This window comes from Canis lupus, chromosome 36, assembly GCF_048164855.1.
Source record: "Canis lupus baileyi chromosome 36, mCanLup2.hap1, whole genome shotgun sequence".
NCBI classification, from domain to species: domain Eukaryota; kingdom Metazoa; phylum Chordata; class Mammalia; order Carnivora; family Canidae; genus Canis; species Canis lupus.
The window spans coordinates 12,853,166-12,871,060 of NC_132873.1; the positions used below are offsets into that span (position 1 = coordinate 12,853,166).

The window sequence follows — 17,895 nt, forward strand, 5'->3', positions numbered from 1 at the left end:
GGGTAGGGGGGAGTCAGGTCTTGGAACATATCCCCAGCAGATAAGGAGGTTATTAAGAGACTACCGTGTGGTGACAAAGACAGTGACTATCCTCCACAGTAATTACTTGTTAGTTATAATATTAGAATTTCCTTAAATGAGAGGGAATTGGTCTTCATATCAATGTTGGGGAAATAGTTCAAGTTTTGACAATGATTTCCCAGAGGCATAAGTTAAAAATGACCCAGGTCAAGTTAGTATTGCAAAATAAACTAAATTGTGATGCATAATGTTAGGGTTCAGAGCAGATGATTAAGAAAGAATTCTTGTCTTTGGTGTAAAAAGGTAGTTTTATTAAAGCATGGGAACAGAACCTGTGGGCAGAAAGAGCTGCACTAAGAAAGAAAGAAAGAAAGAAAGAAAGAAAGAAAGAAAGAAAGAAAGAAAGAAAGAAAAAGAAAAAACGAACGAGCTGTACTGGAGTTATGAGAGGTGACTGATCATACACTTTCAAGTTGAGAGGGAATTAGGGATAGTGTAAGTCCCTAAGGAATTTAGGGAGCAAGATTTCTGGGAGGCCAGTAATTGTTAGGGAAAGGTCATTTATCATTGTTTAGTAAACTCTCAGTCATGAGACCCTTCAGACCTCTATCAGTGGGCCATATGCTTCAAGGATGATTGCTAATATGCATCTTGGGTGCTAGAGGTAAAGGAAGTTTCCAAAGAAATTTTTAATATGCTAAAAGAAAACTTACAGGATCCAGGGGGGTTGGAATAATGTAAAGCTAAGACTGCCTTTTGTCCTTGGCAAATTTGTTTTTTTGTTTTTGTTTTTAATGAAACACTTCACAAACTTGTGTGTCATCCTTGCATAGAGGCCACACTAATCTCTGTATCATTCCAACTTTAACAAAACATGGGCTGCAGAAGTGAATACACCCTTAACAAAGTATTAACATCAGAGCAGCTGAACTCCCAGAGGAAGGTCACTCTACCTGTTTTAAACACTCGTCAAAGGGTTGTAATTTTTTTCTTTTGCTTTTATTTCCCATTCAGCTTTGTGATGGAATTGGTTTTGTCTGCTCAGGCAATTTGTAGGGCAGATCTCCATTTTTTACCAGATTTAATTGTAATGAAAGGATATTATTAGGACATTTGTTGAAATTAGAATATGGATTGTAGATTATTTAAGAATATTATATCAGGATTTGAGGTACCTGGCTGGCTCACTTGATAGAGCATGTAACTTGATCTTGGGATCGTGAGTTCAAGTCTCACATTGGGAGCAGAGCTTACTTTAAAAAAAAAAAAATAATTAGAATGCTCTCCCAATTCTCAGCAAAATAATAATAATAATAATAAGAAGATAAACAGAATATTGTATCAGGATTAAATTTCTACATTGGATAGCTGTGCTATAGTTATTATGAGAACTCCCTGGGATCCCTGGGTGGAACAGCGGTTTAGCGCCTGCCTTTGGCCCAGGGCGCGATCCTGGAGACCCGGGATCGAATCCCACGTCGGGCTCCCGGTGCATGGAGCCTGCTTCTCCCTCTGCCTATGTCTCTGCCTCTCTCTCTCTCTCTCTCTCTGTGTGACTACCATAAATAAATAAAAATTAAAAAAAAAAGATAAAAAAGAACTCCCTTTGCTCTTAGGAAATACACACTAGGAGTGCAGGGGCATAATGTATCCAATTTATCCTCAAATGACCCTCCAAAAAATACACATATGTGGCAAATGGGGCAAAATGTCCCCAACGGGAGAATCTAAGTAAAAGCTACACGGGAGTTAACTGTACTATATTTGTGACTTTTCTGTAGTTTTACATTTTTTCTGAATAAAAAACTAAAACCATTTTGATGAAAAATTAGATGACCCAAAGTGCTCAAAGAAACTTAATTCTGAAAAAATAAAACAAAGAAAGAAAACAAATTCACTGAGGAAAAGAGCTAACTGTGTAAAATAACAGAATTACATGTCAAAGGGGCAATCAAAGCTTACAAGTCAAGGAGGTATGGCAAGTATCCAAAACAATTGTTTAGTATCTTCACATCTGAAAATGGCTTATGTATCATTAAAGTGTTGTATTTCATGAAATACATGTTTTCCTAATGTCTTTCTGCAAAATGGATATTTATAATGAAACCCGTCTCTACATACATCCCTAATCACTCCCTATAAACTTAAGAGTCTTGGGGTTTCTTACATTATTGTATTTCCGAGGGATTTTGGCAATAATTCTAAAAGTTGGGAAATACTACCTTTGTCATCTACAGGGGCACTTCTGGCCCTGCTCAGAGACTAGAAACATAGGCAGGCACACTCTTTGAGGAGTGTCACAACGGCCTGCTTGCTTCAGATAGCTCCCTCCTGGTTCTGCCCTGGCACTGCCATGTCCTCTTGGTAGGTAAATGAATTTTTGTCTTTTTCAAATCTTCTTGATCTGAAATTTCACTATTAGAGCCAATTATTTGAATTAGAAAAAAAAATCTAATTTTCGTGAAACTGATTATCAAAGGCCATTATTAAAAGTCACCATCACCTGAAAACGTGAGTATGTAAGTAGAGGAGAATAAAAACAGCTAACACTTACAGAGAGTCACTTGCACAGGCTTCAGCAACGCCGTCTTCGTCTACCCTCAGATGTAGTCCAGGTGGGCTGGAGGCTGCAGAACTTGCCAAGGCAAGGCTGAGGACAAGGTGTGGCTCCTCATCACTAACTGGGCTTCCTGGTCAAGGATATGAAGATAAAGTTCTTGGGGTGTCTGGATGGCTGAGACGGTGAAGCATCTGCCTTCAGCTCTGGTCATGATCCCAGGGTCCTGGGATAGAGCCTTTCATAGGGCTCCCTGCTTAGCGAGGAGTCAGCTTCTCATTCTTCCTCTCCCTCTGCTCAGGTTCTCTCTCTCTGTCACAAATAAATAAATAAAATCTTAAAAAAAAAAAAAAAGAATAAAGTTCTTGGAGAAATTATATCTCTTCTCCCTGCCTATTACGGAGTCTGAGATCATCAACTTTTTTTTTTTTTTTTTTTCTGGATATCTCTCTTTAAAGATTAGTCCCATCCAAAAGGGGACCTGCACTGGCCAGTGGATTGAATCCAAGGCATCTGTCACCATCCAGAACCAGAATAGCCAAGTTGGTTCTGAATGTGCTCCCAGGAGGCAGCCTCTGCCACACGCAGGGCCATGGTCCTGGCTCACCTCTCTATAGACAAAGGGCAGTGAGCTTACCAAGAGATCAAGACCAGCACGTTCCACACTCCCTGGAAGATAACAGGCCACTGTGTCAACGCTGGTATGCCCCATCCCTGCCCCCGGAAGCAAGAGCATTATCTGGGCCCAAGATGCTTCTGAGGATAACTGATGCAGACAACTGCTACGTCTCCACCAAGGCTGCACTGCCACCCCAGGCAACTTGGCCAAGGCCACCTGTCATTCCGGCTCTGAGATCTACAGCTCTCTCACCAAGACGCCTCCAGAAAGAAACCCTGTTCGCTGCATTTCCCTATCAGCAGTTCATTGACCTAGTAAAGACCCACAGCAGAGTCTCCATGAAGAGGATCCGGGCTCCAGCTGTTGCCAACACAGTGTTTTTATACAAGGAGATTAAACTGAATTAATGAAGCCTGTAAAAAAAAAAAAAAAAAGGAATCACCTGTGAGATGTGTTAACTGGGCCTCACCATCAAATGTTACTGCTGCTGCAGGTGTTCTCAGTCCACCCTGAAGTAATATCTAGTCACCATTTTGCAGAGGCTCAGCAAGATTGTGCAGAAGGTCTCTTATTGCCCCACACTGGGAGGTAACCCGGCCGGCCAATTACCATCTTGAGAAAACCAAGCGTCTGTTCCTGCGAAGCTAATAAATACCCCGGGCGGCCCCGAGACCCCAGGCAGCGAGGCCACACTTCGGGCAGGTCGGCCTGGATCCCTGCGCGCCCGCCCCGCTGAGGACTCTCCACGGGGCTACCGGGATCCCCTTCCAAGAAGCTTCGGGCCCGGGGCTGCTCCCGCCTCCTCGGGCTTCCCGCCCCCTCCCCCGCCCCCCCCCCCCGCCCGTCCCCGCCGCGCAGAGGCCGCCCCTGAGCGCCCGCCGCGGCGCGAAACCCCAAGCCCGGGACGCGGCCGAGGCCCCAGCGCTCCCGCCCGCCCGCCCCGTAGGCCCCTCGGCGCCGAGCCCGCCCCGAGCCCGAGCCCGAGCCCGAGCCTGAGCCCGCCATGGCTGCGCGCGCCTTCCCCCGCCTGCGCCCGGCCCTCGGCCCGTGGGTCCGCCCGGGGCTCGGCCCCTGCGCCCCGCCTTCGCCGCCCGCCGCGAGGTGAGCGCCCGCGGGTTCCCTGGACCGCCGGACCCTGCTGGGGGGGCTGCGGGGCCGCGGGGGGTGACACCCCGACCCTGCTGGGGGCTGCGGGGCCGCGGGGGGTGACACCCCGACCCTGCTGGGGGGCTGCGGGGCCGCGGGGGGTGACACCCCGACCCTGCTGGGGGGCCGCGGGGCCGGGGGGGGGTGACACCGCGACCCTGCTGGGGGGCTGCGTGGGGGTGACACCCGACCCTGCTGGGGGGCTGCGGGGCCGGGGGGGGTGACACCGCGACCCTGCTGGGGGGCTGCGTGGGGGTGACACCCGACCCTGCTGGGGGGGCTGCGGGGCCGGGGGGGTGACACCCCGACCCTGCTGGGTGGCCGCGGGGCCGGGGGGGGGGTGACACCGCGACCCTGCTGGGGGGCTGCGGGGGGGTGACACCCCGACCCTGCTGGGGGGGCTGCGGGGCCGCGGGGGGTGACACCCCGACCCTGCTGCGGGGCCGCGGGGCCGGGGGGGGGTGACACCGCGACCCTTCTGGGGGGCTGCGGGGGGGGTGACACCCCGACCCTGCTGGGGGGCCGCGGGGGGCGATGACCCCCCACCCTGCTCCCCGGGGCGGGGCGCGGAGACACTGCCCCTTGGCGCCCGGAGCTCAGCAGCGCGGGGGCGGCCTCCTGGGCGGAGCCGGGCCGAGCGGTGAGCGCGGAGTCCCGGGCCTCGGGCTGGGCCTGGCCCTGCGCCTCCCGGAGCCTGGACCCGACTCGCTGGGCGGGGGGGGGGGGGGGGATGGGGGCCTCGCGGGGTCCCCCGCAGGCGCGGGAAAGCCCGAAGCGGGGTTCGGCAAAGGCTCGGGGTCGGGCCGCAGCGGGCCCCGGGGAGGCGGGGTCACGTCCTGGGCGCTCCCGGGCGCGCTCTCCTGGGCGCTGGGACGCGGCCTCCTGGGGCGCAGCCTCGGGATCCGGAGCGAGGGCGGCCTCCGCCTCACAGCGTCCCCCAAGGGGGCCCCCCAGAAAGCAGCCCGCCCCATCACACAAGGGCCTCGAGATTTATTTAACAAATCCTTAATTAATTAAACTCGGAAGAGATAATAGTTTCTAAGTGGCTCCGTGACTATGAAGGTAGTGCCGGTAAGATCAAAAGCTTTTAGAGAACTGGCACTTAAAATCGGATAAGCTGGAAGCATCCAGGATTATCCACTATGTATAAGGAGAATGACGGATGATCATTTAGCTCGTGACAACGTTGGTGGAATTCTGAGATGCTATGGGAGCGGACAAAGATCTGTTGCTCCTGAGGACAGTGGGGAAGACTTGACTGAGGAGTGGGTGCACCTTGACTTTAGGGTGGGTGCACATACTTTTCTGAGCTCTTCCCCCAGAACTTCCTAGTACGGTGATCCTCAAATTTTTATCAGGGCTCTTTTATCCCCTTTAAGTTAGAGGGCCTCCCCCCCCCCCAGAAAATTTTTAAAAAATTTTTTTGATTGATTGATTAATGAGGGTTGTATGCATATGGATATCAAGAGATAACCACAAAACAAATTTTACGAATATTTAGTTCATTAAAAGTAGCAATAGAGGTTATGGTAAGAGAAGCAAGACATGTATGATCTCATTTATAGATGGAACCTTAAAAACAAACGCATAGATACAGAGAACAGATTTCTGGTTGAGGGGTGTGGGTGTAGGAATGGGTGGAGGAAGTCAAAAGGTACAAACTTCCAGCTATAAAGTAAGTCATGGGAGTGTAATATACAGCATGGTGACTTTTTTTTAAAAAATATTTATTTATTCATGAGAAACACAGAGGGGTGGGGGGAGAGAGAGAGAGAGAGAGAGAGGCAGAGACACAGGCAGAGGGAGAAGCAGGCTCCATGCAGGGAGCCCGACATGGGATTCATTGGATCCTGGGTCTCCAGGATCACGCCCTTAGCCAATGTCAGGCGCTAAGCCGCTGAGCCACCAGGGCTCCCCCAGCATGGTGACTTTAGTTGATACTGTATGTATATTTCAAATTTGCTAAAAGAGCAGACTTTAAGGATTGTCAAAACAAAAAAATTATGTGATGATGGATGTTAACTAGACTCGTGTTGATTATTTCATAATATATACAAATATTGAACCATGTACATCTGAAACAAATGTTATATGGCAATTATAGCTGAATAATAAGTAAAAGTAACAGTAGCAAACCCATTACCGTGTTAACATAAATAACATTTCTATGAAAAGTAGATTTTTCAAAAAAGAGACATCCTTTACATTTTTACAGATCCTTTAATGTCTGGCTTAGCAGAATACATCTCAATTTTCATATCTGTTTCTGCATTACATCTATTGGGATAAGTTATTTTGGCTGGAAGTATAGAAAAAAATCTAAGAGAATTTTGGAAAAAGGAGGAACTGAGGGACCCTCTGAATAGGTCAGGGTCTAAAGTCTTATTATAGCAGGCTTCTTAATGTGCATATGAATCATTCAGGGTATTTGTTAAAATACAGATTCTGATTCAGTAGATCTGGGGTGAGGCATGAGATTGTGTATTTGTAACCAATTCCCTAGCATTGTTGAAGATGCTGGTGGATATATTTTAAATAATAGAGCCTAGCCTATTAAATTAATAGAAGTTGATTTTTGTTCAGTTTAGATTTCCTGGTTTTTATAGGGAGAAAAATGGCCAATTTATTTATTAAAAATTTCTTGGTTTTCAAGAAATGAATGCTCCAACATACTTGGCGCCAAGTGTTTTGATTTTTTTCTGCATAGTCTCTCTTGAACACTTTTGAAAAATCTTTATTCTGAAAAAAAAAACTTTATTCTTTCTGTCACCTCTTTCACTTTCGAGTGTCTTGGTGTATTTTACTTAGAAATATTCCAAAGGTTTCCTTAAGGTAATATGGACTATAAAATGTTAAGATACAGGAAGACTGGACTATAAATCCCACTCTTATTTGCTAATTATGTTGACAAGTGATTCAGTGTTTCAGAGCATCAGCTTCCTAGTCTCAGCACATTTTTTTTCCTAAGGAAAAATTCTAAGTGTGAAAAACCTAAATGGACAAATGTGTGCATTATAGTTGTATTTCTACTAGCAGGAAATTGGAACCAATCATATTGTTACAGGATTTCTTTTCCTTTAGTGTTCACTGTTCTTGGTCACCCCACTTCAAAGAATGAAGAGGTAGACCAGGCCAGAGAGTGGTGGGCAGCAAAGTTTATTGAGCAATAGTAAAGTTTATTGAGTGATAGTAAAGTTTATTGAGTGATTGTGCAAAGCTCCCAAAGAGGGAGGGGATCCTAGAGGGTTGCCATGGGAGTTCATAAGTCTAGGGGGTTGTATGAGCTTCTTGGTAGGCTGTTTTAGTCTGATTAACCTTCCATACACTTGTCATCCGAACAAGTTTTTGTCATTTGGGAAAGGGTGGATAGCTCTTTCCAGGGTGGTATAAAGTCCTCTATGGTTTCCTCTTAGGGTGTGGCCTCCTTGTCCTTGCTTGCCTTTCTTCCACCTATACTTCATCAATTTCAATTCAGCGATAAAGTAAATTTTGGTCTATTTGATATAAAATTATAGTGGTATGCAAGACCCCTGCACATCCTGGTCCTGTTACCTCTGACTTCATCTTCTCCTGTTTTTACTCAATCCACATTTGGCCTCCTTGCTCTTTCTAGAACACGTCAGATATCATCCTGCCTGCCACTTTTTGCTCTAATTGTTTTCTTGTCCTACAATTCTTCTACTTCAAAAATCTGCTTGGCTGTCACTTTGAGGTATTTTCCCAAATCTCATTTTTCTAACTTAACCTACCCTGATTGCACTATTCTGTACTGCAGCCATTGCCCCTGCCTTGTCCCAGACACACATTCTGATCTTTGCTCCACTTTTCTTTTCCATAGAATTTATCACTTTCTCCTTTATTCTATAATTTGCTTCTTTACTGTATTATTTATCATTATTCAGTATCCCCTTCTAGAAATGTGAACTTGAAGATAGGGATCTTACTTTTGCATTCCTATAGCTCAAGATACCTGAACAGTGCCTGGTACATAATGGGCACTCAGAAAGTATATGTTGACCAAATGAATGAATAAGATATTAAAAACAATGATTTGAATGACTGAGTATTAATTTTGAAGGCAAGGCAGATAGAAGTATAAAAACTGTAGTATTACATGTTCATAGCCAAAGATTACATTTAAATGGCATCTCAAATTATATTAATGAACTCCACTAAAAGTTGTGTATAAAAGATAAACCTAAAAAACAAAATGACAAAAAATGCACATTAAGTGCATTTCTTAGTCCATGCTGTCATTACAAAATAGCATAGACTGGATGACTTGAATAACAGAAATTTATTTCTCCTAATTCTAAAGGCTGGATAATCCAAGATCAAAGTATTGATAACTCTCTCTTCCTTTTGTAAGGCCACAAATCTTTTTACATTAGGACCCCACCCTAAGACCTCATTTAACTAATTTCATCATCCAGGCCCTATCTCCAAATACAATCACAATGGGAGGTAGAGAGAGCTTCAACATGAATTTGGGAGTTACATAATTCAGTTCATAGCATCAAATAAAAATACATAAACTAAAACACAATAATTCATTTCATGGGGGGGGATAGAAAAGTTGACACAACCCCATTGCCAATAAACAAAACCATATTTTAAACAAAAACACTAAGAAGAAGAGGAAGGGGAGAGGAAAGAGAGAAGAAAAAAAAAAGTTCATCTAAGGAAGAGAGAAACCCCAAATGGAGTTTCATGCAAAACAGAAAAACAACCTTTGCCAATATTCGGATATATGATAAAGTTTTTTAGATATGAGGTTGAAGGGATCCCTGGGTGGCGCAGCGGTTTAGCGCCTGCCTTTGGCCCAGGGCGTGATTCTGGAGACCCGGGATTGAATCCCACGTCGGGCTCCCGGTGCATGGAGCCTGCATCTCCCTCTCCCTCTCCCTCTGCCTCTGCCTCTGCCTCTCTCTGTGTGTGACTATCATAAATAAAAAATTTAAAAAAAACTTAAAAAAAAAAAGATATGAGGTTGAAAATATACAAAGTGGTACACAGATTTTCAAAATCTTTTTAGCAGTGCCCCTAGAGGGAAATAAACCTGAAAATCACTGAACTAAAGGAACTACACAGCAATCTTAGGTTAATATGGGGGGACAAGGAGAAGGAAGGGTCAGAAGGGTCAGTTTCTGAAGATCTTGAACAATTAATTCTGTGCTAATCTTTATAGAGATTCATCCATAGTTTTTTTAGTTACACCCAGATTGCCTCTAATATGGCAATAGCATCCTCATTGTTTGTTTCTCTCTTACACACCTGCCATTTCAAATTGTATGATTCTAAATTAAATATTAATTTGGATTATGGAAAAATTGTTAGTATTATCTTAAACATCATTGTGACATGAAAACTTATCAATATTATTCTATGGTGGTATTTGAATTTTACATAATATAATTTACATCATGTGACAGCACTGTTTTACCTAAGCTCAGACATGTGGTTAGTCATAAGCATGATGTCCTCTTTATGGGTTTGGAAGTGAAGAGTGAGTTGGATAAAAGGATAAAAGGACTTGATCTCATCCAGGTGAGGCAGATCCTGTCAAAAGTGGTAATGCTCAAATCTGAACAGGTCTGTCAGGTTTCAGACCCTCTACCTACCTCTGTAGTGTGTCTGTGGGGGGAAAAAATCAGTGTTTTTCCATGTTGTTCAATATAATTAACCTTCCATCCTGTTCAGTGGCATTGACTTGGATTATGAAGAGTAACAACTCACTTAATTTTCTTAATGTATATGCATATTTTTCAGATGTTCTCATTCCAGAGGGAAGGAACGTCTAGAGACTCCATCTGCTAACAAATTAACAGATATAGGAATTAGAAGAATCTTTTCGTCAGAACATGACATTTTCCGGGAAAGTGTAAGGAAGTTTTTTCAAGAAGAAGTGGTTCCTTACCACGCAGAGTAAGTAGGACATTTTCCTTTAAAGTAATACACATAGGGAAACAATGCTATTTAAATAAATTTTAAAATCTACAATGAAAAATAAGAAAATTTGAAGATTTGCAACTCGAGTAGTAATTTGAATATTCTGGTCAAGTGACAATTAAATAGTTAAGTAATTAATTACACATTTTTTTTCTACTTCATGAATGAATTAAAATACATAAAGGCTCAACAGGACAGCATAATGCAAATCTTGGTTGGCAATTGGCCACCTTAAAGTATTTTTTTTTAAGATTTTATTTATTTATTCATGATAGATTGAGAAAGAGAGGCAGAGACACAGGCAGAGCAGGCTCCATGTAGGGAGACTGATGTGGGTGGGACTCAATCCTGGGACGCCAGGATCACACCCTGGGCCCAAGGCAGGTGCCAAACCGCTGAGCCACCCAGGGATTCCCCCCTTAAAGTATTTTTACTACTGGATGAGATATTTATTGATTAACTGATTAATTACTGATTACCTACTTTGTTGCCCAAAAAACTGTCATTTCTATGAAAATAAGATTTTACTGTATTTCCAAAATTTACTCATTGCTAATACTTTACTACAATTAAAGTATTTTAAAAATGTTTTGGGGGCATCTAGGTGTCTCATTTGGTTGAGCATCCCACTCTTGATAACTGCTCATGTCTTGATCTCAGGATCAAGCCCCTCTCACACATGCCCCTCCCCCTGCCCCCATTGAGCTCTGCACTGAGCTTGGAACATGCTTAAGATTCTCTCTCCCTCTCTCTCTCTTATACCCACTCCCCTCCAGCTTGTTTGCTCTCCCTCCTTTAAGAATTTTTTTAAATACCTCTCATTGGGATGCTTGGGTGGCTCAGCGGTTAAGCTCCTGCCTCTGACTTAGGGCGTGATCCTGGAGTCTTGGGATCGAGTCCCACATCAGGCTTCCTGCGTGGAGCCTGCTTCTCCCTCTACCTGTGTCTCTGCCTCTCTCTCTGTCTCTGTCTCTCATGAGTAAATAAATAAAATCTTAAAAAAACTCCTTTTATTAAGATTGTATTAATGCTTTTTCAGTAAAAATGACCAAAATTAGCTAAACTAATGCCATGACTAGTTTTTAGTGAAAAGCAACTATTTCTTAAAAAACCAAAGGAGGGTGCCTGGGTAGCTCAGTCAGTTAAGCCTCAGACTCCTGATTTCTGCTCAGGTCATGATCTCAGAGTCATTGGATCAAGCCCCATGTCAGGCTGCATGCTGAGGATGAAGCCTGCTTAAGATTCTCTCTCCCTCTTCCTTTGCCCCTCCCTGCCTCACGTGTGCATGCTCTCTCTCTTTCCCTGAATGAATAAAAATCTTAAGAAAGAAAGGGAGAGAGAGAAAGGTTCACTCTAGGAGGATCTTTTTTTGTTTATTGCTTTATTTATTTGAAACTTTGCTCCAGAAAAATTGTTGGTGAAGATTAGAAGTAAAAATAACAGAAGTTGACAAATTTTAGGTTAATGATAAAAATACTTCCAAAGCTACTTTAGGCAATAATTACATCAAAATATACATGATAATCAAACTCTTTCTTTTAAAATTTCTTGAGGTATCTGTGTTTACTTTTAATCCGTATCTTCAATAATATACTTATTTACTAACTATATCTAACTACCACTTTAAAAAATAAAACAAAAGTTCTCAGATTCTTGATCTCTTTCCTCATTATGCTGCTCTCATTTTTATTTTTATTTATTTATTTTATGCTACTCTCATTTTTAAAGAAGAAAAGCAGAGGTTGCACAATCTTATGCAAATATCTAATCTTTTCAGAAGTTCCTTTGACAGCTCAGCTGCAAGATGCTTCTGTTCTTCTTTCCTACTTAATCTTCAGATTGCCTGCTCTTCTCACCTTTTATGTATGCTCATCCCTATAAGTTTAGCACTTTAAGGAAATATACAGTGGCAGTTATCTGTAGAGGATAGGTTTGGAGAAATTCCCATGACTATATGGCACATTTAAAGTTGTATCCTGGGATCCCTGGGTGGCGCAGCAGTTTGGCGCCTGTCTTTGGCCCAGGGCACAATCCTGGAGACCCGGGATCGAATCCCACGTCGGGCTCCCGGTGCATGGAGCCTGCTTCTCCATCTGCCTGTGTCTCTGCCCCTCTCTCTCTCTCTCTCTGTCTCTCTGTGACTATCATAAATAAATAAAAATAAAAAAAATAAAGTTGTATCCTAAGAGTACCAGCTGAGAAACTGTACCCATGAATATTAGTGGATGTAATTTGCGGGTCCAATAAATAGTCAAGGGAGGAGAAAAGTGGCAAGTTGAAGAAATAAAGAAGAGAAGAAGAAGGAGGACAAATGATAAAAGAGTTAGATGTAAATAGAAAGGGGTGCTTGGTTAAGCGTCTTTCTTTGTTTGGGTCAGGCCATGATCCCAGAGCCCCAGGATGAAGCCCCAAGTCCCAGAAGCATCTCCTCCTCCCTCGCACATACTCTCTTTCTCTCTCTCTCAAATACATAAATAGAATCTTTAAAAAAAATTTTTTTAAGTTATGGCCCATGTCAGCAATAATTACCTTAAATTAAGGGAACATTCCTTAGTATCTTTCATAAATTCAAATTATGACCATTTAAATAATATGAAAAAAGTTTTTCTGATTTTAAAATGTTTACTGTTTGCAGATGGGAGAAAGCTGGTGAAGTGAGTAGGGAGCTTTGGGAAAAAGCTGGAAAAGTAGGACTGCTTGGTGTCAATATTGCAGAACATCATGGTGGTATTGGTGGGGACTTGTATTCGACAGCTATTATTTGGGAAGAACAGTAAGTATGCAGACATTTGAAGTGGAATCTTGGTTGTTAAGCATGCTGCTCACTTTTCTGAGAAGACAATGAATTATGCTTTTTAATCTTAATAATATTGAAAACTCAGTGTAAAATGTGAATGAGTAAACCCCTTATAACTCTTGTACATTTTTTTTAATGTGGAAAGATAGGAAAATGTCCTTTTAAATTATTAAAATAGGTGCTGTTGAAAATTAAAGAGATCTCGTCATTTTTAGTTGCTTCATGTTTATTTTTCTTTTAAAAAAAGCTATTGAAAAAACCATTGGAAAAATATTTCTATCAAATATACTTAAAGCTTAATGTATAAGAAGAAATAAAGATTTCAGTTTGTGAACTGACAAAAGATTTGAACCAATAGTTCATCAAAACAAAATTCAAATAGGTTCTTTTAGATGAAAAAAGTTCATCCTTACTATTGATCAAATGCAAATTAAATTAGCCTGGAGGTATCATTTTGAGTATTTGGAAAAAATCAGTGAAAAAATCATAATACCCATTGCTGACGCAGTTGCAGTGAAAATTAGATACTCATACTATTAATGGCATTATATATTGGGACAATAAATACTTTGGGGATTAAAAATGACATATATAAAAGATGAAAATATTTCTGCTTTTTGATCTAGGATGCCACTTTGGGGAATTTATTATGAGATAATAATTTGATAGAAAAAAGAGGATCTATGTACAAAAATCATTGTGTTAGATCATAATCCTCCAAATATGGAAGCAATCTAAATGACTGGTAGTGAGGATGAATGAGTAAATTGTATTCATAAACCATTTGGAATATTTTACAGCTATTTCAGATATTTGTTGTGACAGCTATATATAAAAAAAGGACTTTTTCATGTCACATAATTAAAAAAAATAGGTATAAATTCCACTATATTAGAATATATCCTTATGGCAAAAGTACTTTGCCAAAATGAAAATAGTTGCTATGTTATAATAAGACAATTGTAGGTGATTAATACTTTAAAATACTTTATCTTTTAATTTATTAGGTAAGTATTCATGGAGCTCTGTTAGAGTGCCATTAATTGCGCTAGTGACAGGAATTAAAAGATTAATAAAAATTAAGAGAGAAAATCTTCAAGAACTTCCTACATTTGTGGGGAGACAGGCTATTACCACACAATGTGCTAAGACTTAATAATGGATTGTTGTTTAACTGAAAAATCAAAGAAATAAAAAATAGAACAAAATATGTTGTGCTTTAAATTATCTTCTTTTTTTCTTTTTAAGAGCATATTCAAATTGTTCAGGCCCAGGATTTAGTCTTCATTCAGATATTGTCATGCCCTATATTACAAAGTATGGCTCAGAAGAACAAATTAAACACTTCATCCCCCAGATGGTCAGTGGGAAATGTATTGGTGCCATAGCAATGACAGAGCCTGGAGCTGGAAGGTAAATCAACATTCATTTGGTTTTGAATTTTTGGAAGCAGTAACCAACAGCATTTATTTTCTTAGTACTCACTTCATAGACCTTTGAACATTATGCAAGGAGGGGTACAAAGATGAACACAGGGGGACGCCTGGGTGGCTCAGCCGTTTAGTGCCTGCCTTCGGCCCAGGACATGATCCTGGAGTCTCGGGATCGAGTCCCACATGGGGCTCCGCGCAGGGAGCCTGCTTCTCCCTCTGCCTATGTCTCTGCTTCCCTCTCTGTGTCTCTCATGAATAAATAAATAAAATCTTAAAAAAAAAAAAAGATGAACACAAGCATAATTTACAATCTTGAGTAACTTCTAACTCCAGTAGGAAAATAAGTCCTTATCACATATAAATAACAATAAAACATAATATATGCCATTTTGAGTTATTAGCATGGGATAACACAAGTAAAATGGTGGGATATGACTTGAATTTGGAGCATAATGTATGTTGGATGTGATGAGACATGCACAGGGAAATGTCCAGCAGGCTATTAGAAATAGGGATTTGGAACTCTGAAGGCTTGGGTGGCAAGAATTGGAGCAAGGGGAATGAAGAAGATTATTTATTCAGTCATGTGAAGGTTACTTACCAACTGCCCTTAATGTGCCAGTTACACGTGCTGAACAAAAGACAGTGTTCTTTGTGCTTATTGAGGAGAATGACAAAAAGCACGTAAATAAATGTATCCTTAATTATAAATTATGATAAGTACTATGAAGAAATACATGGTGCTATGCTAGAGACTAATGGTGCATGTGTGTTTGGTGGGAAAGGGAATGAATTTAGGTATGAGTACTAGGGAAGGCTTATAAAAATGGTTACATGTAAACTGAGATGTGATAACTTTGTAATGTAACTTGATGTCTGGAATTGTGATTTATTTATTTGGTTTTCTTTTTCAAGATTGCTTTGGCTATTCAGGGTCTTTTGTGATTCTGTACAAATTTTAGGATTTTGTTCTAGTTCTGTGAAAAATGCTTTTGGTATTTTTTTTTTTTTAAGATTTTGTTTATTTGAGAGAGAGAAAGAGAGGCACAAAAGCTGGTGGGTGGCAGAGGGAGAAGGAGAAGCAGGCTGGATCCCAGGATCCCAGCTGAAGGCAGACACTTAACCAACTGAGTCACACAGGTGCTCTGCTATTGGTGTTTTGATAGGGATTGCATTAAATCTGTAGATTGCTTTGGGTATAGACATTTTTACAGTGTTTGTTCTTTCAGCCCATGAGCATGGAATATCTTTCCATTTCCTTTGTGTTGTCTTGAATTTCTTTCTTCAGAGAGGTCTTTCACTTCTTTGGTTAAGTTTATTCCTAGATACTTTATTATTCTTGCTGCAGTTGTAAATGGGATTTTCTTAATTTCACTTTTTGCTGCTTCATTATTAGTGTATAGGAATGCAGCAGATTTCTGTACATTGATTTTGTATCTTGGAACTTTACTAAATTCATTTATCAGTTTGAATAGATTTTTGGTGGAGTCTTTCAGGTTTTCTGAAAGATACATAGTGTCCTGTCATCTGCAAAGAGTAGAAGTTTTACTTCTTTGCCAATGTGGATGCCTTTTATTTCTTTTTGTTGTCTAATGGCTGTGGCTAGGACTTGGAGTACTGTGTTGAATAAAAGTGGTGATAGTGGACATGTGTTTTTCCTGACCTAGGGTTTGAAAAGCTCTGTTTTCCCCCATTGAGTTTAAGGTTCACTGTAGGTTTTTCATATAAGGCCTTTATTATGTGGAGGTGTAATCCCTCTAGACCTATTTTGTTGACAATTTTTATCATGAATGTATGCAATTTTCCAAATGGTTTTTCTGCATCTATTGAAATAATCATATGGTTTTTATCCTTTCTCTTACTGATGTGACATATCACATTGCTTAATTTGTGAATATTGAACCACCCTTGCATCCTGAGAATAAATCCCACTTGATCATAGGGTGAATGATTGTTTTAATGTATTGTTGGATTTTTTTTTTAAGATTTTATTTATTCATTTGAGAGAGAGAGGGAGAACACGAACAGGGGGGAGAGGGGGAAGGAGAAACAGACACCCCCCCCCCCCCCCCCCACTGAACAGGGAGCCAGATCTCAGGACCTGGAGATCATGACCTGAGCCAAAGGCAGACACTTAACCACCTGAGCCACCCAGGTGCCCCTGTTGAATTTGTTTTGCTAGTATTTTTACATCTATGTCCATCAGAGATACTGGCCTGTAGGTCTTTCTCTATTTTTTGTGGGGAATATATCTAGTTTTGGTATTGAGGTAATACTGGCTTCATAGAATGAATTTGGAAGTGTTCCTTCCTCTTTCATTTTTTGGAATACTTTAAGTAGAATAGTTTTTAACTCTTTTTTAAATGTTTGTTAGAATTTGTCTGTGAAGCTGACTGGTCTTAAAGTTTTTTCTTGGGAGTTTTTTTTTTAATTATTATTGATTCAATTTCATTACTGGTAACTGGTCTGTTCAATTTTCTATATTTTCCTGCTTCAGTTTTGGTAGGTTATGTGTTTCTAGGAATTTATCCATTTTTTCTAGATTATCTAATTTATTGGTATATAATTTTTCATAATATTCTCTTATAATGGTATTTCTGTCGGGTTACTTTTCATTTGTGATTTTGTTTATTTGGTTTGTCTCTCTCTCTCTCTCTCTCTCTCTCTTTTTTTTTTTTTTTTTTTTGGATGAGTCTGACTAGAGGTTTATTAGTTTTTTTTTTATCTTTTCTAAGAATCAGCTCCTGGTTTTATTTACCTGTTGTATTGTTTTGTTTTTTTAGTTTCTGTATCATTTATTTCTGCTCTATTATTTCCTTCCTTTTGTGCATTTGGGGCTTTGTTCTTTTTCTACCTCCTTTAGGTGTAAGGTTGTTTATTTGAGATTTTTCTTGCTTCTTGAGGTAGATCATATGTACTGCTATAAACTTCCCTCTTAGAAACACTTTCGCTGCATTCCAAAAATTTTGGAGTGTTGGGTATTCATTTTCATTTGTTTCCATGTATTTTTTGGATTCTTCCTTGATTTCTTGATTGATCCATTCTTGTTAGTAGCATGTTATTTAACCTCCATATATTTGCCTCTTTTTAGATTTTTTTCTTGTGGTTGATTTCCAGTTTTATAGTGATGTGGTCAAACTTCACTATAAATGTGAAGATGTGGTCTGACTTTGATCTTTTTGAATTTGTTGACACTTGTTTTATGGCCTAATATGCGATCTATTCTGGAGAATGTTTCAGTTATATTGCAAGTCATATTACAAAGCTGTAATAATCAAACAGTATGTTACTGGCATAAAAATAGACACATAGATCAATGGAACAGAATAAAAATCCCAGAAATAAACCCACAATTATATGGTCAATTAACCTT

At 40.8% G+C, this 17,895-nt stretch overlaps 2 protein-coding genes and 1 non-coding gene across 4 annotated transcripts in view; 1 reads left to right on the forward strand and 2 right to left on the reverse strand.

Moving 5' to 3' along the window:
* Positions 1-3,982, reverse strand: part of CPS1 (carbamoyl-phosphate synthase 1) — a 357,452-nt gene extending 353,470 nt beyond the window's left edge. Inside the window, exons 1-2 of one of the 2 annotated variants that reach the window (XM_072813561.1) lie at positions 3,640-3,982; positions 2,576-2,914 (exon numbers count right to left, since the gene is read on the reverse strand). The gene's annotated coding sequence lies outside the window, so the exon portion shown is untranslated. The remainder of the gene's footprint in view (positions 1-2,575; positions 2,915-3,639) is intronic. The other variant, XM_072813560.1, reaches the window with a different exon arrangement.
* Positions 810-911, reverse strand: LOC140625928 (U6 spliceosomal RNA). The gene has a single exon (XR_012025193.1). It is a non-coding gene; the product is annotated as a U6 spliceosomal RNA (small nuclear RNA).
* Positions 3,983-4,195: 213 nt separating the features above from the next.
* The window catches only part of ACADL (acyl-CoA dehydrogenase long chain), a 45,063-nt gene continuing 31,363 nt past the window's right edge, over positions 4,196-17,895 (forward strand). The window contains exons 1-4 of the mRNA XM_072813564.1: positions 4,196-4,298; positions 10,113-10,268; positions 12,928-13,065; positions 14,338-14,502. Of these exons, the coding sequence (XP_072669665.1) occupies positions 4,201-4,298; positions 10,113-10,268; positions 12,928-13,065; positions 14,338-14,502 (557 nt within the window). The 5' untranslated portion in view covers positions 4,196-4,200. The remainder of the gene's footprint in view (positions 4,299-10,112; positions 10,269-12,927; positions 13,066-14,337; positions 14,503-17,895) is intronic.